Source organism: Glycine max, chromosome 13 (assembly GCF_000004515.6).
Source record: "Glycine max cultivar Williams 82 chromosome 13, Glycine_max_v4.0, whole genome shotgun sequence".
NCBI classification, from domain to species: domain Eukaryota; kingdom Viridiplantae; phylum Streptophyta; class Magnoliopsida; order Fabales; family Fabaceae; genus Glycine; species Glycine max.
In genome coordinates, this window is record NC_038249.2 from 12,874,263 (window position 1) to 12,901,958 (window position 27,696).

Sequence of the window (27,696 nt, forward strand, 5' to 3'; positions counted from 1 at the left end):
TATAATAAAGTAAAATAGTAAATCATAAATTTCACAATATTTAAATAACTAAGTCTAGTAATACATCACCGATAATAACTTGTTATAATAGTGATATATCATTCTCATAGAAGATTTGATGTTATTAGAGAACAAAAGTTTGATGTTATTAAAAGTGAGAGTTTTTCTATTTGAGAAAAACATATTAATTGAATGTATGTTGAAATACTAAATAGACAAAAAACAACTCAAAATGACTTACATTTTGGTCTAATTTTTTTTTTAACTTATTGACTCCTTGACTTGATAGTAAACTCGAGATTCTATCGAGTTTACTTAAAGTTTATAGAGTCTACCGAGAGTCTATTAAAAAAGAATTTACTTAAGAGTCAACTTGCAAAGGATAATCATAAACTTATAAAAATTAACAAATTAATTCGAGAGTTTGATATATATATATATATATATAACTTCACTTTAATTTTATTTTTTTATAGAGAATTACATCAACTACATTATTAATAATAATTATTGCATATATTTTATAATCATAAATTAATAACAATAACAATAAATAGAGTTATTTTCAATTCATATATAAAAGTCAATTTTAATATTATAATTGTTACTTTTATGAATTCATAAATTAATATTAATAATAATTTATCTTTATTCAGTCAAAGCATGAATTATTAAATCATTACGTATAATAAATATAAAATAGTTATAAGGTATGCAATAATAATAATAATAATATTATTATTATTATTAATATTATCCTTTTGAAATTAATGAAAAATATTAACATATGAAATTAATAGTAACACATCTCAATAATATTTCTTATAGATAAATAATATGTATATCAATTAAATTATAAGATATAAAATTTTGAGGACATCTCTTTTTTTTAAGCAATTATAGATGAATAACTTTAAAATATATCAAACAATAAAATTAAAATTAAATAATAATAATAAACAAAACTCATTGCATTCACATAAAATATTTAATTTAAGTGAAAATGAGATTAACCAATTCAAAACTTCAACAATATCACATAATTAAAATCAATATCTTCAAAATGATTATAATATCATTTAAATATATATATATATATATATATATATATATATATATATATATATTTACTTTTTGCAATAAAAACATTTAAAAATTATTAATTATAAACACAAAAAATTTAATTACATATAAAACATATTATTCATAGTAACAAAATGATTACTACAATTTAAACAACTATAACTATATATTTATTATATTTTTTTAATTTATAAATTTTATAAAAGTATTACATCCCTATTTTTTAAAAGATTACATCATTAATATTAATTGGAAAATGACAAATAAAAATAAATTTCATTAAGCTTAATGGTTTAAAATCTAGTAGTAAGAATTAAAAGATACTGTACTGATTTTTTTTTAGTTAAACACTGTATTAAATTTTTTGTAACAGTAGCAACGAGTAATTAAACATATACTGCACCGTAGAGCGATAAATACGTTATTTATAGTTACCTAGGCACGTACCTTGTTGTTGTTGTTGTGAATCCCATGTAATGTAATAAAGCAATAAAAGCAAAGCTGAGTCGACAAATACACCAACAACACTGAACAGTCTCTTTCTTCTCTCTCTCACTTAGAAATTCAAAAAAGTTGCTCACAAAATATAATAAGAACTCCACCAGCCCAGCACCACCGCCAAAAGCACAATTTTCAAAACCCACGCGCCGCCGTGACGCGCGGCCTGTATGAGTCATCGCCGCCATGGGCGGAGTCACCTCCTCGATCGCCGCCAAGTTCGCCTTCTTCCCGCCGCACCCGCCGTCCTACACGGTGGTCGCCGCCGAGGTTGGCGGCGTCTCGGACCCTCCGCCGGCGCCGCCGCGACTCGAAATTCCTGAGGTGCCGAGCAAGGACAACGTGGACGTTCTCAAGCTTCGCACGCGCCGAGGCAACGAAATCGTGGCGGTGTACGTTAAGTACCATAGACCCACCTGCACCATGCTCTATTCCCACGGGAATGCCGCGGATTTGGGCCAAATGTTTGAACTTTTCGTCGAATTGAGTAACAGGCTTCGCCTCAATGTTATGGGGTACTTTTTTTTTCGTTTTTCTTCCCTTTTTAGCTTTTTTTGTGTTTTTTTAAAAAGAAAATTTAGCTTGATGTTGATGTTGCTGTGATTGGTTTTAGTGGTGTTTGCATAATTGCACTAATTGGTTGTGTCTGGGATGATCTATATATATATATATATATATATATATATATATATTTACTTTTTGAGTTTTAGTTAATTAAAGTTAAGTTGTTTGATTTTTTTTGTAAATAATTATGATTATTATTATGTTAAATTAAGCTTCTGAAGGAGTTTCTTTTGATTAAGCTCCGGTTGCTTGCTCTTGCTTTTCTCTATGCTTTTTAATGATGTTGTTTTATGATTGGAGTTGGAATTGGTAATGGTGATGGTGTTTTTGTGATGGTTCTGAAGGGAAAAAGTGATTAAAGGAAGGTTCTGTTTTCTTTGGGTAAAGGGTAGTTGCGGAATCGAAATGACGGCGGCGGAGGCAGCGATGTTAAAGAGGAAGGGGGTTTAACTTTTTCTAGAGAAGTCAGCTACAGCAATGGAAAATTTGATTGCTTAAAGAACATTTTTTTCCTGTTGAGATGGTTTTTGGCACAAAAGATAATACTGAAATAGAAACGTTTGTGTGGATCGATGCTTACCTGTTATCTATCTGCACGTTGTTGAAACTTTAAAGTTCTGTTTGTCTCTTCTTAGTATTGCTATTCTGAAGAGCTGAACTTGCCTTGTTGTCTTGGTTTAGTTATTAGTAACTAGGAAATTGGAACTTACTATCTCAGTAGCTCGTGATGCTGACATGTTTTAGAATTTGGCCTGGTAGTGTTTTTATTGACCATTGTTATGAATGATTTATTCTTATTTATGATACTGGATGTTTTTATCCTATGTACGTCATAGCATGTCAGTGTATACACTACAGTATTATGTGTTGTTACTGTTACATGTTCTGTTACTGTTAAGCTTGTTAGGTGCAGCCTATTACTGTAGTTTGTAACAGATTTATTATGTGCTGTTACTGTTAGTTTGTTAGTTGTGGGTTGTTACTGTGTAATTTGTTGCAGTCTGTTGTAGCTGAACTCAATGCAGTTGCAGCTTCAGTTACTATATAAAGTTCAGTCTCTTCATCAGAGATGACTCTTTCGAATACTTAATGTTACTGAATAGCTTTTCAGCCTAAGATGCTGTTAAATGTTTTCCCTCTTTCTGCTACTTTCTCTTGCCATCTTGGCTCACTGTTTAGTAATACTCTATCGGAGCTGATTTTTTGTCCTGGTACCATGGCTTCCTATCTATGTTGTTTCCATTTTCTTAGCTGATTCAAGGGAGGTTCTGTTTTCTTTGCTTAAAGGTTACTTGAATCAAAATGATGGCGGTGATGTTAAAGAGGAAGGGATTTAACTTTTTCTAGGGAAATCAGCTACTGTAATGGAAAATTTGATTGCTGAAGAAACATTCTTTTCCTGTTAAGATGATTTTTGGCATAAAAGATAATGCTGAAAAGGAAAAGTTGAGTGGATTGACACGTACCTGGAAAAATTTTGAGTGGATCGACACGTACCTGTTATCCATTTGCAATTTTGCATGGTGTTGAAACTTGAAACTTCTGTTACCTGGTCGTCTGAACTTACCTTGTTGTCTTCGTTTTCACAATGTGAATTTTAGGTTGCTTGCAACGTGTAGCTTTGGGTGGATAATTTTTCTTTGCATGTGTGATGTTGCATTGTTGAATTATATGAATCCTCCCTCTCTAACTGTGTCATAGTGATTAATAACTAGGAAATTGGAACTTGCTATCTCAGCTCATCATGCTGCTATTATGTTTTAGAATTTGGCCTGGTATTGTTTTTATTGACCAAGCTTATGAATGTTTTTTTTTTTCTTATTTGTGATGCTGGATATTTGTCCTATGTACGTCATAGCATGTTGGAGTATACACTATACAGTATTATGTGTTGTTACTGTTACATGTTATATTACTGTTAAGGTTGTTAGGTGCAGCCTATTACTGTAGTTTGTTACAGTTTTTTATGTGCTGTTACTGTTAGTTTGTTAGTTGTAGACTGTTACTGTAATTTGTTACAGTCTGTTGTAGCTGAACTACAATGCAGTTACAGGTTCAGTTACTATATAAAGTACAGTCTCTGGATCAGAGATGACATTTTCAAATACTTCAACATTACTGAATAGTTTTCAGTCTAAGATGGTGTGAAATATCTGCTCTCTTTCTTCTACTTTCTCTTGCCTTCTTGGCTCACTGTTTAGTAATATGGTATCAGAACTGATTTTTTGTCCTGGTACCTTTGCATTCCATCAATGTTGTTTCTATTTTCTAGAAAATTATGCCCCATGTTTTGTGCTAGTTACGTTTTCCTGCACAATCTCTATCAACTGGATGAGAAAAAATTGAATCAACAAAGAAGGTGTAATCTGAGGCCACCAACTACAAAACTATGCAGACAATCCAACAATTCCTTTCGGATTCAGAACTAACGAAGATCATGATCAAGGCATAGTAAATCTAGCGTATGTTGAGTTGGAGCAGCAGAATTCTGTTCTCTTAGCCTGGCTCCATTTTCACTTGTTAATTCACTTCTTCCCAGTGTTGTTAGGTGTATTCATTCTTGACTGTTGGGTGTATTCATTCTTGACAAGTCTGGGAGGAGATCCATAACCTTTTTCATGAAAAATACAAGCAAAATTTCATTACTTTAGATCTGAGCTGAACAGCATCAAGAATAAAAGCCATTGTTGATTCCATTTCTTGCTTTGGATTGGAGATTCTGTCTCTGCTCTAGATCAACTTGGATCAATTCTGGAGGACTCCCTTAATGAATATGATGTTTTCCCTGCTGCGGTGAGTGGTAGATTTGATCCTTTCCTTATCAATGTAATCAACACACTCCTGCTTGATCGGGAGAGGCTTGAGGAGAGCTTGAAAACTGTACTAGCTGATGCACTTTCAATTAACCTCACTCAAAGGTTCTGATTCCTCTTCAACTCCAGCAGCAGTTCCACAAACACCTGGTCCAAGTATACCTAATTCACAGTTAAGGTGTCCTTCTAATTTGTGGTATCCCTTTCACAGTATCCTCATACGATCAAGCTTACTATGATAGTATGGGAATTTGGCTCTTCTAAAGTGAGTATGGGTAAAGAAAATACTTGAAATTTGAATTTTCAATTGCTTGAATTTATTACACACTCTTAAATATATATATATAGGGTACAAGGAGTGGGAGACAGCTGTTTACAACCAGACAATACAGCTGACTCCTCAATACAGATTTATACATAATATTTTAACACTCCCCTTCAAGCTGGAGCATACAAATCATATGCACCAAGCTTGGAACATATAGACTGAATTCTAGCTCCTCTTAAGGACTTAGTTAGAATATCTGCTGGCTGGTCATTAGAGTTGATAAACTCAGTGTTAATCTCCTTGGACGATAGTTTCTCTCAAATGAAATGACAATCAATCTCTATGTGTTTAGTCTTCTCATGAAAGACTGGATTTGAGGCAATGTGAAGAGCTGCCTGATTATCACAGTATAATTTCATTTGCACAACTTCACAAAATTCCAATTCTTGGAGAAATTGTTTAATCCACATAAGTTCACATGTAACCATAGTCATAGATCTATATTCAGCCTCCGCATTGGATCGAGCAACAACAGCTTATTTCTTGCTCTTCCAAGAAATAATATTCCCTCCAATAAAAACACAATATCCTGAGGTAGATCTTCTGTCTATAGGACAGCCAGCACAATCTGCATCACAATATCCTGAGACTTGAGTGTTTCCTTTGTCTTCATACAACAATCCTTGTCCTGGAGCCTTCTTTACATATCTGAGAATACGCATGACAACGTTCCAATGATCAACATGAGGATTTTGCATAAATTGGCTAACAACCCCAACAACAAAGGAAATATCAGGTCTTGTAATGGTAAGATAAATGAGTTTTCCCACCAAGTCTGTTATATCTCTCAGAATCAGGATAAATCTCACTTTGATTTGCCATGAGTTTCTGATTTGGATCCATAGGGCTATCAACAAGTCTACAATTTTGCACGCCTGTTTCTTTCAATATATCAAGAGCATACTTTCTCTGTGAAATCACAATACCATCTTTTGATTGAGCCACCTCAATACCAAGGAAGTACCTCAAATAACCCAGGTCTTTGGTCTGAAAATGGCTAAATAAGTGCTCTTTTAACTGAGAGATCTTAGTAGCATCATTTCCTGTAATCACTATATCATCAACATAGACCATTAAATAAACACACTTTCCAAGAGATGTATGACAATAAAAAACAGAATGATCTGCTTCACTTCGTTTTAACCCAAAAAGTTGCACAATATGACTAAACTTACCAAACCAAGCTCGAGGAGATTGCTTCAATCCATAAAGAGATTGTGTAGCTTGCATACTAGACCATACCCCCCCTGAGCAACAAAGCCAGGAGGTTGCTCCATATAAATTTTCTCCTGAAGATCTCCATGAAGGAAGGCATTTTTAATGTCAAGTTGATGGAGGGGCCAATGACACATGACAGCCATAGCAAGGAATAGTCGAACAGTGGCGATTTTAGTTACAGGAGATAAAGTATCAAAATAATCAAGACCATAGATTTGAGTGTAGTCTTTAGCTACTAACCGAGTCTTCAGTCGATCAACTTCACCATTGGATCCAACTTTAATAGCATAGACCCATCTACAACCAACCGTTTTCTTGTCAGGAGGAAGAGGAATAAGTTCCCAAGTATCATTGCTTTCAAGAGCCTACATTTTATCAATCATGGCTTGTCGTCATCCAGGATGATCAAGTGCCTCATGGATATTGTTAGGAATAGTAAGAGAAGACAATAAAAAACAAAAGAAAAGTATGAAGGAGACAACTGATGGTAACTCAAGAAATTATAAATAGGATGAGGATTACGAGTAGATCTAGTAGCTTTCCTGAGTGCAATGGGCCAATTTGAATCAGAGTTATGAGAAGAAGTGGAAGAGGAAGGATCCATGGTTTGAGGATCTGCTTGAGGAGGATCTGAATCACGAGAAGAAGACTCAGGCACTGTAGAGCTAACTTGCCGTGTCTTGCGTTGATATGTAATGAGGGGTGAAGGAGCAACTTCGGTTAAGTTTGGTGGATGAGAAGGTATTTCACTAACACTTTGGTTGGAATTACTCATTGGACCAGAAGATGGGACAGGAAGAACTTGCTGAAGGGAAGAAGAATAGTCTATGGAGGACGAGAAGAAGGGTGTGTCCTCAAAGAAAGTAACATCAGCAGACATATAATACCGTTTTGTAGTAGGAGAATAACACTTGTTTTTGAAGATGAGAATATCCTAAAAAGACACATTTAATAGCCTTAGCAGATAGTTTGTCTAAACCAGGAGAGAGATCATGAACAAAACAGGTATAACCAAATACTCTAGGAGAGACATGAAATAATGGGTCATTAGGGAAAATAATTGAGTGAGGAATCTGATTTTCAAGAGAAGAAGGCATCCTGCTTATTAAAAAACAAGCCGTGAGAACTGCATCTCCCCAATGATGTATAGAACCATTTGAGTTTAACATTAGGGAGCGTGCAATTTCAAGAAGATGACGATTCTTTCTCTCTGCTATGCCATTTTGTTGTGGTGTGTGAGGACATGTGGACTGATGTAAAATACCTTTTGAGGATAAGAAAGAGGACACAGATCATGAGAAAAATACTCTTTAGCATTATCACTTCTGAAAATCTTAATAGTTTTCCCAAATTGGTTCCGAATCTCGTTGAAGAAAGACATAAATATAGACAAAAATTCAGATTTGTCTTTTATTAAATAAACCCAAATACATTTGGAAAATTCATCAATGAAGGTTACAAAATATCTAAAATCAAAAGATGTGACACGACTTGGTCCCCAAACATCAGAATGAATGATAGAGAAAGTCAAATTACATCTTTTGTCTGATTGATAAAATGATGACCTAACATGTTTCCCTAATTGACAAGATTCACATTCTAAGACTTGAAGGTCCTTAAGACTAAGAAACATCATTTTCAATTTTGTTAAACTTCGGTGACCTAGACGATCATGTCAAAGCTTGGGCTTTGAAGTTGCAAAAAAAGGACACAGGAAGGCTAGACTCTAAGTAATAAAGTCCTCGTGATTCACGTCCTTCTCCAATCAGACGACCCCTATCATGTTCCTGAATCAAAAGAATTAGCATCAAAGGTTACTGAGCAATTTAACGAACTAGTTAATTGACTTAATGAGATTAAGTTGTAGGGACAATGAGGAATAAATAATACAGAGTTCAACTTTAATGAAGGAGACAAAGATACTTGACCAATTCCTTGAGATGCAACTTTGGACCCATTGGCTACACTAACAAAGTGAGGAGTTTTTGAAAAAGAAATGAATGAAAAAGACGATTTGTTACCAGAGATATGATCAGAGGTACCTGAGTTAAGTATTCAAGGGCTTGGACCTTCACAGATTGAGAAATACATGTTGTTGAAACATCCGGTACCGAAGAGGATTGAGCTTGGTTGCTGGATTTTTCATATTTAAGCTTTAAATATTCTTGGTACTCCTCATCGGAAAACTTAGACTCTGATTTTTCAGATTTAGATGCATGTGCTACCTTGTTGGGAAAGCCATGTAAGGAGTAACAGTTTTTTTGAGTATGTCCCATCCTCTTGCAATAGGTGCATTGAGGACGCCCACCCCTTCCACCACGGCCTCCTCTGTTGTTACGACTTCCTCCTCTTCCACGAGGTGCTGTCATGCTGATGTTTCCATAACTTCAGCTGAGTTTCCATCTTTCAACTCATGGGGCACACGAAGGAGTCTAGTAACTAGAGAATCCATTGTTGGAACTTGATCACGCACATGATCGAAATCTGAATGTAAACTCCTCAAAATAAGAACCATGTAAAACTTATCCAGCTTCCTATTAATCTCCTCCAAAGAATCAGCCACAAGAAATCTTTTTAACTCTTCCACTGTTGCTCGAGCTTTACCTATATGAGCAATCATATCATGGTTGGTCTGTTTGAGTGCAACAACCTTTTGGGTTGCATCAAAAAGACTTTGAATATCGTTGGCAAATATATCTTGAGCCTTCTTCCAAAAAGAACAACATGTTTTGAATTATCTAAGAATTTCCAAAACATCAGGCTCAACAGATTGCCATAGCACAGTACAGAGTTGAAAGTCAAGTTTTTCCCCCTCAGGTTTCTTGTCAGTTGGAACAACACTAGCTTCTTTTTCCAAGTGGTCATGATATCCTTGGCCAAGGAACCACAACTCCACTGAGGCAGACCAAGACAAATAGTTCTTTCAATTGAGTTTTGTAGTAGTAATGGTGGGAGTTCCAGAGAAGGATAACACAGGGCCAATGGATGCCATTTTCGATCAAAGGAAAAAGAAACCCTAATGGAGTAGAGGAAGAGGATGCATGGGTTGGAAAGAACAAGCTGAAACAAGGGCTGAAACGTGCCCAGAAGAACACGACGAGGCGTTTGGGACTGGTCCGGCAAGCTTTCAGTGGCCGGACGGCGGCGCGTGGACTGCACGCGTCGGAACTGGCGCGAACTGGTGGCGGCGCGTGGCTGAGATTCTGGTCACGCGACTTGCAGGGGTGAGTCGCGCTCCTCAAGGTGCACCCAACCCTGGGTTCGCCGGAAGATATGGTGGCTGGCGGCAGCTGGTGGTGGACAATGGTGGATGGTGGCAGACGGTAGCGGACGGTGATCAGAACGGTTACCCGCTCTGATACCAACTTGAAATTTGAATTTTCAATTGCTTGAATTTATTAGGGTGTGTTTGGTTTGCATTTTCATTTTCTGAAAACTATTTTCATTTTCAAAATATTAGAATTTTAAAAACATGTTTGGTTTGACTTTTTATTTTCTGCTTTCAAGAAATAAAAACATTGAAAAGTATTTTCGAAAGGAAATGTATTTTTAGATTAACGTTTTCATTTTACCCAAAATGAGGTTCCTGGTTTCAACTGAAAACAAGATTTTATTGTTTTCAGTTTTTGGTTCATTTGAGAAAATATTTTCACTGAAAATGAAAACAGAAATCTAACCAAACGCATTTTCATCACCATTTTCTATTTTCAGTGAAAATGAAAACAGAAAACAGCCAAACCTAACACCCCCTTACACACAAGCTTTTAATGTCAATCCTATTAAGTTTGAGCTTGACTCATCTATATAATCAAGCTCAAGCTAATAAAGTAACAAGCTTGAATGAGCATTTAATGAGTCGAGTTTGAATAATTCACAAATAACTCAACTTATTTATACCCCTAATTGTAACTATCTTGAAGATATACTTTTAGTGGCCTAAAGTTGTGATTGTGAGTAGTAAAATAAAATGTGTCTTGGAGAGAGAACTCTTGTTCACTTAAGTCATACTCGTTTATGGAGAATAGTTACTAATGTTCAATTTCACACGGCAATCATCTTTAATGTTGCAAATGTATTTTCTATCATGATTATTCCCATACTTAGCAAAACTTAGTTCTGTCTAAGGCAAAAGTATGAACTGAACAATATTACATCTTGAGTTTCTGCTATATTATTTTGGTGAATCAATATCAGGAAGATTACAAACATCCTCTGTTTAAAATTTCATTAGCTATGATATTTTATTACCGTAGTCTTCTTGGTAATTTTTACTGGCATCATCCTTTACTAATTTTGTATTCATTGATATTAGCAGCATTGCTTTGCCTTATCTTTCCCTCATTCCTCCTCTTCCCAAATAGACCCAAAAGATATGAAGAATGTATAGGCCAACTAAAATAAATTTTATGGAAGCACAAGCGTTATATCATATGCACTCTTTTTAATCATTCATTGGGAATTTGTGAGTATGTTGTCTATGGCTTATGCTGTCTATAAAGCAAAAGATAGCTTGTAATGTTCTTCATTGATGTTTTATTCTTCATCAGTTTGCTATTCCATACTGCAATTCATGTATCTTCGGCAGTATATATTTGTCTTGAATTTATCTAATTGAAAATATAAGAAATAAAGTTCTCTTGGTTCTTGGCTACTTATAGGATACAATTACATGAATTTAAAAGTGCATATGGGAATGCTTTTGTTATTCTCAGATGACACATGCAATATGCCCATTGTGCCTTTAAATATGTCCTTTAATGCTACTACTTCATTTCTTTTCATTGACTTATTTCAAAAACTTTTCTTTCAACAGTTATGATTACTCTGGGTATGGACAGTCAACAGGAAAGGTTAGTAGGCTAAATTTTCTGCCCATCCAAATCTCTCACTCTATCAGTACAATTAAGATGTATATTTACACAACTTCTTAATGTTCTTAAATCTTATTGTCTATTGTGTTTACTACACACACACATAGTTATTGTTGGAAATCAGACAATAAAATAAGCATATTTTTGTTTTTCCGATGTGTTTGTCTAAACTACTTTTACTTAAAATAAGCAGTTTTCTGCTTTTTTTAAGAAACAAATCCTATCTGCTTCTTAAAAAAACACTAATTTCAAAGTTGCTTTTTATAAGTTTAAACAAACTCATCCAATATATTTACAACTATTAGATTAAAATTAACGATTCAGATGGCATATTCAATTACAATTTCACATGATCTTTAATTAAAAAAGGAAGAAAATCATGCGAGATTAATTATCAAATATGCAATTTAGACTGTCAATTTTAATCTAAAGGTTGTAATTAAGTATTCTAATTTCTCACAATAAATAAGAGTTCCCACCTTGTACTGTGTGTGTGTATAAACTGTTCTCATTCTAAGAATGTGAAAATGGTAAATCTAAATTACAACTATACATGGATAATCAAGATTAAAAGTTAGTTAGTGATCATATATGATCATTTAAAATGTCATATGCATTTATCTTTTAACTTTCAACATTCAAATAAGTTCCAATGGTTTATATTCATTGTTTTCATTTTCCACAATAACCAATTGTTCTTACCAAAGTAATTCCCTATATATATAAGTTGACCTCATGAAAGTTGTGACCACTAGCTAGGACATGTTTGAAAAGCAAAGGAAATGACACATAAGTTATGACCATTGGCCACGATTGTGTAGCAAGATATTTTCAAAAGACTTAAATATTGAGGCAAAAGGGAATCCTTTAATTTTTGTAAAAATATCTTACTATGTCATTATTGTATCTTTCAGTCTTTAAGAGTGTCTTGGATTATCTAATTTCGGAGTGGTTTCCATCTTTCATCATATATAATGATTTATTTTCTTATTTAATTAAGATTTGAAGTCTATTATTAGTATAAACAAGTATTAATGCTTTGTATTTTGTATCACATGAATTCAATATCAAAATCAGATTGGTCATCGCCTTAGTCTCTGCTTTCCTCTGTCTTTACCTACTCCCTAAATTCTTAACATTATATTAGAGCTTGGTTTGCCATCCTCTGTGATCTGTCTGTGAATAACAAAAGCATTCTCATATGCACTTCATGCACTGACTTTTGGTGGTGACTTTCTCACAAGTGAACTATTGGGGGACTTCTCTGACATACACTAGCCTGTCTCTAGTTGCAAACATTCTAGCTCTGTCCCCAGTTGTAGATGCTGTATAGCCACATCTCTGTTACACTTGCCATCTGGTTTCAGCTTTAGAAACTGTCCACCCCTATTACCATTTTTTTCAGCATTCATTGTATTCTGTCAGTACATGGTTTGAGCTTCAGAAACCATCATTTTCTGGCAACCCACCGACATTCTGGCTATTTTCAGGCAACCCCCTGCATCTTGCAATCTTTGCAGCACTTCCATCCTTTGTTCGTTCTTTATTTTAGGTCTGTGCAGTTTGCTCTGAGACCTACTCTATAATGACCTTGATGTTTCTTGTACATTATGCCATAAATTTATGATGATTGTGTGCCTAGACTATGACTTTTAATTATTAATGATGAATATGCCTTTATTTTTTGGATTATTTTATGTGTGCAGTATAAATGATTTATATGGCATACATAATTTTGGTATAATGGTCATCATGCTCTCTTGTTCCACTTTGTGGTTGGCTGCTCCCTGCTGTTATTCAGTATTGACAACTATGGACAGGAATGGAATCACTTTTACATAAGCCAGATTTAACACATTGATATTAGTTATTATGACTTGGGAATAATTTTGATTTCTTGAATGTATCAGGTAACTTTAAGTTTTAAGTTGGATATTGGAAGCTAGTCCTACAAAACCATTTTGAGGATTATTTGGAGTTTGGATGTAGTTTTTTTTGTTTTATCTCATTCTCTTCTCCTATTTCCTCTATCACCTAATTCTGCTTTCAAAATTTACTCTGCAATGGGCCCAGTTTGCAGAGTGCAGAAGTAACACATCCTTCAAAAGTACACATCCCTATTTTTTTTTAACACAATTGTTACTGCTTCCTTCAAAGCATGTGGTGCCTATTTGCAGCTTTGATATTGTTCAATCTTTTTCTGCTTTTGACCTTGACAAGCACCTGTGATGTATTCAAGTGTGTAGGCTACTTGGATAAAATCATCCAGCTGACAGCAAGGTTCTACTTTATACAAAAGTTTAAAGGCTGCAAGGTCCAACAATTGGTTATAAAGATTAAAAAAAAATAACATACCAAAAAGGCTCCTAGCTATGCGAAGGTATGGGGGAGGGTCATTGTATGCAGCCTTACCCTTGCATATGCAAAAAGGCTATTTTTGGATTCGAATCCATGGTCTGGCCACCAAGGCACAACTTTACTGTTGTGCCAGGGCTCGCCCTCAATTGGTTATATAGGTTACTTCTGTCAAGTTATTTGTCAATCACTAACAATTTTAAAGTTGAATTTTAGCCTTTTATGAGCTTTCAAGTGGATCATTTGTCATCAGGCTGATATCCTACTTAAAACCACTTTTGATCTTGGAAGAAACTCAAAATAACAGTTTTCAATCCCTAAAAGCATTTTTGGGCCACATATAGCTTGTCCAGATGAGTAATATTCAGAGCCAAGCTTCAGTAAAAATCTTCGTGCTTTGCCATCATGACATGTCTTAGATTGACTCCTACTTTTAGCCATAGACTTAGGTTTGGAAAATCTATTTAGTTGCTTCCCTGTTGAGGCTAAGCAGTTCATCTGAGTGAGTCTGTTCTAGAAAGCGCCTTACATTTTGGTAAGCTGGGTTGTTGCCAATTCTCTAGGAAGTTTTTCTACTGAAATTTATTGTTTAAATTAATCTGCAGGTCCCTGCATTATTTGACAACAATTAAGTCCCTAAATTTTTTTTTTCAATTGGGTCCTTGAACTCGTATTTGTTTTTTAATTAGGTCCCTCATTTAAAATAGTTCAGTGGCCTATTTAAACATTGCCATAGTTCAGGCCCTAATTAAAAATAATCAAATCTCTGCAGGTCAGTATTCTCACCTCTGCAACTCTACAGGTTCTAAACTTTTTTTTTTTACTATTATCATTATATGTGTGGGTATGGGTAAGCTGCACCTGTACTTTGACCCCACACCTGTTTATATGATAGAGAGGGCAATATAACTCATGAAGAGGGCAATTCAGACGTGACCAACAAGCCAACAGAGGAAGGAAGGCCCAAGAGGAAGATTACCATGCCTGTTCGTTACAAGGACTAACATGGCTCGGGACAACAAATATCTTCCCTTTCAGTATTTCTTTTATTGTTTATATTTCTTAGTTTGTTATTGTGAATTGCCATCTGGACAATTCTGTTATGCTTTTCCACTATGTGGACCTCCACTAATGTAGTGATTTTCACTTATTATATAAGCCATGAATAGTAATGAATGGGGAAGCAGAGAATTATCAGTATGTTTGTTTCTCTTTTTTGAGGAATCCTTGACCTCGAATACAAGGAAATTTACTGTGTTTACAACAATTTGGTGCTTTCATTGAAATTCGAACAATTATTCTCCCTCACCCTTACCCCAGTGTTCATAACAATTTGGTGCTTAGATTGAGAGTTGAACATTTATCCTCCCTCACCCTTAACCCCACAACCTTCCCCTGTTTCACCCTACACCCCACACCCATTTATGAAGCTTGATGTACCCAAATTCAATTGAACCGGGTGGTTTTCAAAATCTCAATAATTTGAATATCTTGGCACTCCCGTATCAGAATGTCTCTCCGTTACGTTGCGCTGTCATACTAAGACGACCCCTGCGGAGCCCTCTTCAAGCTGTCTCAACAAGGCACCATCAACGATTATCTTATGGAGTTTGAACAACTGGCAAATTGCATTGTAGGATTGCCTCATCTGTTCCTACTGAGTTGTTTCATTTCAGGTCTTTGTAGAGATACGTCGTGAGGTCCAGGCACATCAACCTATGTCTCTTCCTCAAGTAGTTGCTCTTGCCAAACTCTAGGAAGACAAAATTGAGGACCGTCATAAGTCTTTCCGATCTTGTCCTCCGCCACTACTCCTTTCGTCTATCCGTTCATTCTTGACCCCAACAGTTGTACCCATCGTTACAAGCCCTGCTCCTTTGACAGTTCATTCTCCCGCTCCATTGTTGCAAGCTCCACCACACACGCTACAAACACATTTCTCAAGCTGAGATAGCCAGTTGCCGAGATAAGGGTCTCTGATACTATTGCGACAACAAGTTCAGTCCTAGCCATAGGTGCAAGGCACACTTCTTCCTCTTGCTCATGGAGGAGTACTTCGATGAGACCAGTTTGGAGGAACCACCACACTCAGATTCTACCCTCACTCTTTTGGAGGATTCCAACCTTACCCTGAGGCTTAGATTAGCCTCAACGCTTTTTCGGGTCACTCTTCTCACGAAGCCTTACATTTATTGGGTCACTTGGCCCAACACTCAATCACAATCCTTGTGGATAGTGGGAGCACACATAATTTCATGCAAGACAAAGTTGCAAATGTAATGGTACTATTGTGGTAGGTAATGGTATGGTTGTTGATTGCCATTCTATGTGTCGTGCTATTCCTTTGACCATCCAGGGTCAGGTGGACCTATACATTTTACCCATAAGTGGTGCTGAAGTAGTACTGGGTGTCCAATGGTTAAAACAATTGGACTTAGTTTTGATGGACTACAACACTTTGACTATGAAGTTTATCCACAATGGTTCTCCCATTGAATTCAAGGCACACAACCCCTCCATTCCCTTGGACATTTCGGCTAACTAAGTGAAGCACCTCATTACAACCCATTCCGTTTCTTCCTTATTCCACATTCAGGTCCTACCCAAACCCACCCCATCCTCTTCACCAAACACTCCCACTCATCCCAACACACTCCTTTCTGTCCTCATCCACCACTTTAACCATCTATTCTTTACCCCATCCACACTTCCTCCAAACCACACCACCAACCATCAAATCCATCTACTTCCCAACTCAACCCCAACCAACGTTTGTCCTTGTTGTTACCTTCACTCTCTGAAGTGTGAGATCGAACGCCAAGTTGATGAAATGCTACAATCGGGGTTCATTTAGCCTAGCCGAAGTCCTTTCTCTTCTCCTGTACTTCTGGTGAAGAAGAAGGATGGCACATAGAGGATGTGCGTCAACTTTCATGCTTTGAACTCCATCATGTTGCGTGATTGCTTTCCCCTGCCTGCCATAGACGAACTCCTTGATGAGCTTGTCGGAGCCTTGTGGTTCTCCAAATTGGACCTCAGGCAGGGATTTCACCAAATTCGAATGGATCCCACAGATGTTCCTTAGAGGCTTTTCACACTCACCATAGGCACTTTGAATATCGTTTCATGCCCTTCGGCTTATGCAATGCGCCGTTAACTTTTCAGGCCACGATGAAAACAGTTTTTGCCCCTTTCCTTTGTAAATTTGTTGCGGTTTTCTTTGATGACATCTTGGTCTATAGCCGCACCTTGTAGGATCATTTACATCACTTAGAGACTGTGTTCAATACCTTTCATGAAGGGGAATCCTTTCTCAGAGGTTCCAAATGTCTTATTGGGCAACGCCAGCTAAAGTATTTGGGTCACATCGTCTCTTGGGAAGGAGTTGCTCCGAAACCTTCCAAAATTCAAGTAATGCTTGACTGGTTAGTTCCATCTTTGGTGCGTAATCTTCGTGGCTTCTAGGGGCTAATGGGTTTTTATCGCCGCTTCATTTGCGGTTATGCTTTGATTGCAAGAACATTGAATGCTTTACTAAAGAAAGGGGAATTTTCTTGGTCTTCCAAAAATCAAGCAGCATTTGATGCCCTTAAGAGGGCGATGACTAATGCCCTTGTATTAGCTCTCCTAGATTTTTCCTTGCCTTTTGTGCTTGAAATGGACACGTCCGGGACCGCCATGGGAGTTGTTCTTATGCAATAGGGCCATCCTATAGCTTATTTCAGCAAGCCATTTTGCCCTTGCTTACTTTGGGCCTCCACATACATCTGGGAACTCCACGCCATCACTTTTGCAGTTAAGAAGTGGTGTCAATATCTCCTCGGTCATCCCTTTACCATCCTTACTGATCATAAAAGTCTTAAGAACTTGATGTCTCATATTATCCAAACACTAGAACAAAAGGTGTATCTTTCCAAGTTATTGGGCTACAACTACACTATTCAGTACCCTGAGCTGGTCACCACAATGTAATTAATGGCAGATGCTTTATCCAGAACTCCTTCAGACAGTCACTCTTTGTGTATGGTTTCATCAATGCCCAATTTTGTATTCCTGGATGATTTTTGGCGATCAATGTAGACCAATGAAGAGTTTCTCAAACTCTTTTAGAAACTCCAAGATCATCCCGAGGACCTTGTTGATTTCAATATTCATAATCGTTCTATTCTCTTCAAAGGGAGAATTTGGGTTCCGGCTTCATCTCCTTACCGTACTCTGCTGCTCCAAGAGTTTCATCAAACTCCCCTTGCTGGCCATATGGGTATCTTCAAAACATTGTCCCATTTACAGGAAAATTTTATTGGCAAGATATGCGAGCTGATGTTCAGAAGTTTGTAGCCCAATGCCACACTTGTTAGTAGACCAAGTATGCAACAAAGCGCCCCACTGGACTCCTGCAACCATTACCCATTGCCAGCACTATTTAGGACGACCTCTCCCTAGATTTTATCATAGGTTTTGTGACACCCTCTACCCCAACATACATATAAATAAATAAAAAATATAAAAATATTGATAAACAAATTCATGTGGGTAAAAGGTTCACATTCGCTTTAATATTGTTAAATAAAACTTATTAAAAACATATCCAGCTTAGAACAAGGTCATCAAAGTTTACAAAAGAAATTTTGTTAAATTAGTGAGGTAAAATAAAATAAAATAACATCATGCAATTAAAATAAAAATTCATCCCCAATGTCACATCCTATCAGAGCATTGTGTCCTAGCGTCCTTTAACATGAGGTTCTTTAAAGTCATCCACTTAGGCATCTGCTCCCACGAACACAAGGTTCGAGATCATCACAAGATCCAAACACAAATCGCACATAGGAAGTGAGTTATCACATTTAAAAAAATACAAATAAACAAAGATGTAATTAAAATAAATTATGAAAGTATTTATAACATAGCTCAACTTAATACAATCCACATCAATTCACCACTTTATCATTTAAAATTTATTTTTCAATCACCAATCACATTACACATGAATCATACACTCGAGTCAAAACGTAATAACACTCATCAATTTCATAATAAACAATTAGCAAGCATTATGCAACAATTATACTAAGACTCAAGCCTATATGCAATGTCGTACCATGTTAGTGAAAAATCATCCTGGGACGCTTAGGAGTACATAACAAGACATACCACACAATGGGTATGTCAAGTCATTCTCACTAAGTAAAATCATAAGGTAACTAGTCAGGGCCACTCTTATTAAGTAAAATCATAAGGTAATCAATCAGGGTCACTCTGTTTTGCGAGAATGCTCCAATCATATGGGATCAACATAGGCTTAAAAAAGCACTCAAACCGAGTGTTTTTACCCCCAAGGCCTAGACTCTGAGGAATCCGTTAGGACCTCACCTTCCTGATTCAGGTCCAACCCTAAAATAATTTTTGTACGCAGACATTGCTCATGAATTATACAAAACCCACAACCTCACACTCATGTTTCAAACACATTTAACACATTGCACTACAATTTAACACTTTAGATTCCTAACTAGGAATCCTACACTTTTCCTTTAACATTGCGCATAAACACTTTTCTCAAGGTAAACATCAATCGTGTTATTGTATAATTCACAACTCACAACACAAGTATTGTCACATCAAGTGTTAACCACACTTATTCACAACCAAATTTCATGTCCATAATTTTAACATATCACAACGTCATAATCCACCATCCCATGTTTACGTGTATCTCACAAAATGACGCATGTTCAACTTTGTACTTATACTCAATCCCAGTAACAAAGTTATAATTTCAATACAACAATTTGTCATGCTAATCTAGCAAATCTTGTTCAAAGTACAAACAATTTATATAAAAGTGTTTCTCACAACATGGGGAGTAAAAACTCTCCAACAATTTCACACAATCATATCAAAAATCAATGAATCAAAATCCTAGGTTAAAAACACGAAAACACTAAGAGCACTCAATTTTATCAACCAATTCGTATCATGACATCAATTGGTCCATCAAATACAACAATATTGTATTTATAATCATAAAGGAAAAATTATAATTCAAAAAACATTCCAAAATAAATCCCAATTTGATTCCCTAAGGATCCCTACACATGTTCATTCTAACTCCAATTGCGATAAACTTATCCCTTACTTCTAAGCGGGCTCACATGTGTAGTCTGACACTAATAGCAGTGTCTCTAGCATTTTCCTCAGTTTCCTCAAGCTTTTTCCTCTATTTGTTTTGTTAGGGTTTTCAAACATTAGAGAGAAGGAGAAGAGATTGTAAACTCCATTTTACTGTCAATTTCAAGACTAATTTCTCTCAACACCAACATTATTTTGTATATTCCAACGGTGAGAATGTAAGGAAATGGATTCCGAAGGTGGTGTCCAAATTTCACGACAATCCAACGGTTGACGAGTCCAGGATCGTTGTTTTACTGGGACAGGTTTTGAGTGTCTACGGGGAAAAAAAGCTACGATGCGAAAGGCATTTGTCTAAAAATCAGTTCCAAACCTGGTGCTCAAATTTCACGACGATCCAACGGTTAATGAGTCCGGGATCATCATTTTACTAAGACAAGTTTGGGTGTATGCGAAAAAAGAGAGGGTTTTGAGAGAGGAAGAAGGAAAAATGAAATTGAGAGGAAGAGGAAGCGTAGAAACGTATCATCAGTTTGAAAACTGACCTAACGTGTCTTTATTTATAGCTAGGGTACTCCCAGCCTATTATTTACTCTATTTTTTTTTATGTTAATTTATAAACATGAACTCTATTTTATTTCCAATCAAATGAATAAATAAAATATCTTTTTTATTTTCCTTCAAACCATTATCTTAATTAATAAAGTTATTTTTTCTTGTTTATTTAATTATAAAAATCTCATAATTTTTCTAAAACTATTTATTTTAAAAAAATCATTTTCAATTTATTTTACGAAAAATGAGGTGTTACATGTTTGCCTCCATCTTCAAACTATACAGTGATCCTTGTTGTGGTAGACCATTTTTCCAAGGGTGTGCATTTTGGTCTACTTCCCTCTCAGTTTACCTCTTTCAAGGTAGCTCAATTATTTTTTGACCTTGTCTGCAAACATCATGGTCTTCCCCACAATTTGGTTTCCGATCGCGATCCCATTTTTATCAGTAAATTTTGGTGTGAGCTCTTCAAGGTTTGTGGTACTAAGCTTGGTATGAGCAACCTCATACCATCCACAAGGTGATGGACAAACTGAGGTCCTTAATAGAGTTCCAGAACAATACCTTCAAAGCTTTGTTCATACTCATCAGGCACGCTGGAGCAGATTCCTTTCTCTAACAGAGTGGTCATACAATACTTCTGTTCATACTGCAACTGGTCTCTCTCCTTTCCATTTCATATTTGGAAAACCTCCACCTTCTATTCCTCACTATCTGTTGGGTTCATCTCCTATTGAGGCTGTAGATCAATTGCTAACTGAATGCCAGGAGCTGTTAATTGTGTTGAAACGTAAGTTGGAAAAGGCTAAACATCAGATGAAGGTTCAGGCTGACTGCAAATGCCGTGATGTGTCTTATGCTGTTCATGAGTTGGTGTATGTCAGATTGTGTCCTTACAGACAACTATCCGCTACAGGTGGTCCTTACCATAAGTTGTCCATATGGTTTTATGGTCCCTTCCAAATTCTTGAGAAAATTGGCTCTGTTGCTTACAAACTTGCTCTACCAAACACCTCTAAAATACTCCCTGTATTCTATTGTTCACTTCTCAAACCCCACATTGGTCCACTTCCTAACTCCTTCAACCAACTTCCTGCTTCATCTCATTACAACCATCCTCTAGTCCTGCCTTTAACTATTCTGAAGTCGAAATGGGATCATTCCACTATTCCTCCCACACGCCATGTCTTGGTTCAATGGCTTGGCCTACCTGATGACTCTAGCTGGGAAAATTGGGAAGAAATGTGTTCTGTCTCCCACCTTGAGGACAATATAACTTGTGAAGAGGGCAATTCAGACGTGGCCAACAACAAGCTAACAGAGGAAGGAAGGCCCAAGAGGAAGTTACCAAGCCCATTCGTTACAAGGACTAGCATGGCTCAAGACAACAAATATCTTCCCTTTTAGTATTTCTATTATTGTTTATATTTCTTAGTTTGTTATTGTGAATTGCCATCTGGACAATTCTGTTATGCTTTTTCACTATGTGGACCTCCACTGATGTAGTGATTTTCACTTAAGCCATGAATAGTAATGAATGGAGAAGCAGAGAATTATCAGTATATTTGTTTCTCTTTTTTGAGGAATCCTTGACCTAGAATACAAGGAAATTGACCGTGTTCATAACATTATACCCATCATTTGGTGAAGTACTAATAAAGTGTTACTTGTAAGTCCAGAAGAGCATTACCCTAAGAAGATTTCAGAGTCCTAACATAGTATAAGAATCCTAATATTCTTAATTCTAACATGGATGACGTTTATGTTGTTTATGAATGTAAAAGACATTTTGTGGAAAAATGTGGATTTATAAGCAGTCTGGGATCAACGACTTTAAGTTTATCAGCAATTCTGTATTAAATAAAGAAACTTTTGTTTATTTGTAAAATGAGTTTTCAATATTTTTACGCCGAATACTATGGTGTTGTTGTTGATGGTTCTTTCAGAGTGGCATTATTGCTTGTAAGTTAACAGTCATCCTTTTTGTATGTTGAAACAGCCAACTGAATGTAATACATACGCAGATATTGATGCTGCATATAAATGCCTAAAAGAGCAATACGGGGTGAAAGATGAACAATTGATATTGTATGGTCAATCTGTTGGGAGTGGTCCCACACTTGATCTTGCTTCACGGATACCAGAATTAAGAGGTGTTGTCTTGCATAGTCCAATTTTGTCTGGGCTTAGAGTACTATACCCTGTAAAACGGACATACTGGTTTGATATTTATAAGGTAGAGTTTTTAACTGATTCTATTCTAAATTTCCAATCTGTTTCATTCAATATATGGATATTTTACATGGTTTGTTTTTCTTCTATCCAGAATATCGACAAAGTTGGTGCGGTCAAATGTCCTGTTTTGGTTATACATGTAAGTGACTTTCTCTCCGCCACTGCCGCCACCCCCCCCCCCCCCCCTGCCACAATTTAATGTGTTGTGTTCTTTTAGGGCTACATGTCCATGTTTTTTTGCTTTTGTTAGTAATGCATAAGGTTTTTTTTTTTCTTTCAGGCTTCAGCTGTAAATTAAGTTGGCCACCCAAATAAATGCTTTTATGTATAGCTAGAACATGCTTAATTAAGTCAAGTAACTTGCTATTGTTGGATTTAATGTGACAGTGTAAATCATTTTACACTTATAGTAAACCATATGTTGCTACCTTAAGGAAAAAAACTGTTATAAAGACTTCCACTGCAAATGAAAAACCATAGTTATTGTAATGAGTTGCTTTTCTTGTAAGAGAAATGTTACCAACATGCTTTCTAACACACTCTTTATTTAGAATGTGGGTTTAAGCCTACTCTAAACTCTACAAAACCAGTTTGTATCACTAGTCGATGTAGAATCTCCAACACACCCTCCTCACACCAAGAATTGGACATCTCGAGTGTGAAGTTTACAAGACTAAACATTTGTGGGTGGTTCAATAATGACGTGATAGAAGGTGGCCCGATAGGCTTAACAACAATAGCTAGGATGGGCTCTAATACTTTAGAACTTGAGTTTTGGCTTAACTCAATCTTACAAAACTGGCTTGTAAGATGAGGGTTATCTCCCACTTATATATGTTAATTTGACCATATTACTAGTCGATGTAGGATCTCCAAAAATTATTGGAAATCACAATTTTATAGATCTCACTTCTTATTTTATGAGTTTGACTCATGTTTTTATAGTTTTCAATAAATTTTAACTAATAGAGTGTGATGCTAACGCTCCTCATTAGTGTGAAAGGTCTTATGCTAGTAAGGGACCAAATTTGAACTCTATTAGTTTGCACTATCAGTAAGACCGTAGCCATTCATCACGCATTCTTCCCTATTATTTGTTTTCAATATACTTTTTATTGTCTCTTTTCTTCAGAAGTTGGTAAACAGTAGTGATGGTTATAATTTTTCCATGACCAGGGGACTGCAGATGAAGTTGTGGATGTGTCCCATGGGAAGCAGCTCTGGGAGCTTTGCAAGGTAAAGTACGAACCCTTGTGGGTAAGTGGTGGTGGACATTGTAATCTTGAGCTTTACCCAGAATTCATTAAACATCTAAAGAAATTTGTACAGACAATTGGAAAATCTAAAGCAACTGCGAATGGTTCTAAAAAGGATACTGTAGAATCTGAGAATCAAGGCAAAGCTAGCAAAGAATCTGAAAGTGGAACTTCCGGTACTTCCGAATTGAGTACAGAAATCCCTGAAGTTTCTAGAAACAGTTTAGATAGCCGTCTCGAGAAGTCTAAAAAACCAGGCAAACCGGAAAAATCTCGTATGAGCACAGACCATGTTGATAGGTTTAGGAGAAGAAAGGGGTTAGTTTGGTAGTCTCTCAAACTGTCCAGAATAATTTATCTGCTAGGATTCACTTGGCAGGTAATCTAATTCCACTTTTCAGGTAATGATGCCACTTCTAAATGAATATACTGAGTGAGTTTTCGGTTTCCTTTCCTCCTTAGGTCCATAATTCAGCTGTATGTTAAATTATTGAAAGTAATATGCATTTGTATGGCCTGTAAAATCAACAGCTTGATCTAAATGCAATCATTAAGATAATTTGTTTTTGGTTATTTTCAAGTGTCTCGGATATTTTGCTTTGTGTTTATGCTTGCCTTGCCTCATCCACTGAAGGAAACATGAAAAGATCCTAAGGCTTCTAGAACAGCATATATTAACTACTAACCACCCAGGGATAACTTGGCAACACAATCAACAAATGTTGAAGTCTCAGTTTGTTAAATACAATTCCAATCAGATCTACTATCTCGTGAATATCTTCTCTATCCTCTATTTGTTAAATTACATGTGCCTATTTACGAAGTAGAAAGTGGTGGATACATTCATACATACACACATATAGAGTGAGAGGAAGCATATTAGGTAAAAGAATAAAGTGAATCTCAACCACATCCGATTTAAACTAATTAAAATAATCTTGGTCATCTATGTATTATGGCCTACTACTCTCCATTTTTACCCTCTTATATCCCTTAATGAAAATACTTTTCATTTTAAGATGTGAAAATAATAAATTTATATCATACATTCATGTATAGACGATCAAGATTATTTTAATTAGATATGAGAATGATAATATGATCATATAGTCATATGATCACTTTGAAAAGGCTAGTATGTTTGATTTTTAATCAAGATCATTCAAATATGATCGATAGCCTATATTTATTTTTATTTCTCACAATATTAAGAATATTAGTGAGAGGATTTTTTATGTGAGAGTGATAGAAATAAATAATGGCTAGTAGATGTTATTATGATTGGTCAAAGTCAAAACGATCAAGTTGTACGAGTTTTTTAAAGTTATGTGGCTTTTTAAAGTAATCTTGACTTCATATCTTACCATTTATATTACACACTCATAATAAAAGTTACCACTTGATATAAAGACCAATTCTAGGGTGAACTATCTTCCCATGTGGTTTATAGTGGAATATTTTTATCTGTAGATTCATTTAGTCTCATTTTTCTTATCTTATACCTTCCCCATCAGATTCATGCTTCGTTCTTGAAGCCACTGCAACCTGCCTTTAGAGGCGATTTTCTGGCAGTGGCGTTTTGCTTCCCCCCCCTCTCCCTTCCCAGATTTGTTTCTTTGTTGTGTTGGTTGTTACTCTTGAGTCTTGACCTCCATCCAGGAAGGAAATGGGAGAAAGTTCAAGGCTGCAAAGTGGTCAGCTAAGTGTCGCGCTCTTGCTTCCATCGGATCCCTCATCTACCTTCTATTAGAAACATTGGGTCACTTTTGCTTTGGTTGTGCTGCTTGTTACTCTTGATAAAATTGGCATTCTTGGTTGTTACTCTTGACAACACAACCAGATTTGGGGAAGAGAAAAAAAAAAAAGAAGCATCATCGTCAAAAGTTGCCTTTGGTGAGCAACTTCGAGAAGGGAGCATGAATCTGGTGGGAAAGGTGTAAGATAAGAGAAATGAGACTAGATGAATTTGTTGGTGAAGAATAGTGGTCCACCATGAATTACATGTGAGGGATTTGAACTCTCTATATTTATGAGGAGGGATTAATTTACTCTAAGAGTAATTTTTTTCTGAGTTATTTCTCATCATCATTATTCATTTTTTTGAAATCGAATTATTTTGATGAGTAGTTAATCTTAACCGTGAAATTTTAAGTTACCCTTAGAATAACTTAATCCCTTCTCATACAAGAGGGAAATGGAATTCACTTATTTCAAAAAGTAACTTTTTTAAAAATTATTTCTCATCATCACCATTCATTCTTCTAAGATCTAATTTTACTCTTAGAGTAAGTGAATCCATATATATATATATATATATATATATATATATATATATATAAATTCATGAATATTTTTTTTATTTTGTTGTAATTCAAAACTCCAACTATTTTGTGGATTATCCTTTCCTTTCATGGTTGTTTTAAGATTATTTTGGTTTGAAATCGAGATAGCAAGTCCATTTCTCACCAACTCCATGATTAGAATATCCGAAGATACCAACGATCATAACTGTTATGCATGGACAAAAGTAATAGGCTCAAGCCTAGGTGTCATGCTTATCTTTGTTTGTCAGCATCAAATTAAAATGTCGAGCTTCATATCCTATTATTTTATAATACTTTTGGAAGTATCTTTTTTACATGTAAAAGAAAAAAGCACTGAATTTTGTAACTTTTTTCCTAGTTGGAATTTGAACTTGTTTGGATGAAACACTAAAAATAGATATATATAAGTTATATTTTAGCTCAGTTTTTTTAAATAATTTTTATAAAAATATATATTGAAAGAAAGTAGGTCCATTCAAACAGTTTGTGTTTCTATAGAAAACCCTTTTTTTAATAAAATAATAAACTTATTCAAATGTTTTCAAAAGCACCTTTTGATTTTATCCCTAAAATAGTAAATAAATTTAGAAGTTCTTTTCAAACCGGCCCTTTATTAATTCCAAAGTGTTTCATCCATTTATGAAAAAAAAAGTTCAGTAAAAAAACAGAAAAAAAGGTGCTCCGTCCATTTTAGACTTATTGTTTAGAAAAGTCTATTTGTTAACAAACATTGAAAGTATTTATTATTTTCTAACTTAATGTAATTGTGTTTCTCGATATTTTCTTTACATAAAAGTATTTATTTCTTTATAAAATAGTAATCGAGTTATATACAGTTATGTTTTCTATATTCACTACCTTTATTTTTAATGCGCATGTAATCATTTAAACAAAAAGTTTTTAATCAAACTGTTAATTAAAAGTTTGTATTTAATGGATTTTTTTTTAAAATTGTATTTAATGGATCAAGTTTACACATTTTCTTTTATAAAATACTAAAAATATTTAGTACTTTATCAAACAAATGTAATTTAATGCATAATATAAAATGTTATAAAAAAATTATATAATAACAAATATTCAATTTATTTAAAATTTGATGTACAAGGTACCAACTTGGGTTTATGAATGGCCATGATTGTCAGCTCAAAGTCACTCTAGCCAAATGGAGTGCCATCCAAGATCATGGGCATAATCAATTACCTTAATTATTGCAAACAACTCAGCCTATAAAGCAAAAGAAATTCCCATATGATGAGCAAAACCACCAAGAAAGTCACCAAGGGGGTTTCTAAACAGGACAACACAAGCTGCAATTCCTGGAGATCCTGGAGCTGCTCCATTTGTGTTGATCTTAATCCATCCATCAGCAGGAGGTTCCCACATCACAAATTTCATAGCAGGAGCTTTGGACGGATAAATTTTCACAAGAAAAAACTTAAGGATGTTGAATTTAGTCATCGA

General features: G+C 35.5%; 1 protein-coding gene across 4 annotated transcripts; it reads left to right on the top strand.

Annotated features, from left to right (window-relative positions):
• The first annotated feature begins 1,524 nt into the window (after positions 1-1,524).
• LOC100790608 (alpha/beta hydrolase domain-containing protein 17C) lies at positions 1,525-24,481 on the top strand. Of its 4 annotated transcripts, XM_014765260.3 has the most exons (7): positions 1,542-2,096; positions 11,318-11,354; positions 14,503-14,532; positions 22,417-22,653; positions 22,744-22,791; positions 23,829-23,888; positions 23,982-24,481. In XM_014765260.3, exons 1-7 carry the CDS (start codon positions 1,768-1,770, stop codon positions 24,237-24,239), a joined length of 999 nt encoding a protein of 332 aa, XP_014620746.1. In that variant the 5' UTR covers positions 1,542-1,767; the 3' UTR covers positions 24,240-24,481. The 4 variants fall into 4 exon arrangements, with proteins under 4 accessions (XP_003541389.1, XP_014620746.1, XP_014620745.1 ...); XM_014765259.3 differs by having other exon boundaries at positions 23,829-24,481; XM_041008663.1 differs by lacking the exon at positions 14,503-14,532.
• Positions 24,482-27,696: the final 3,215 nt, after the last annotated feature.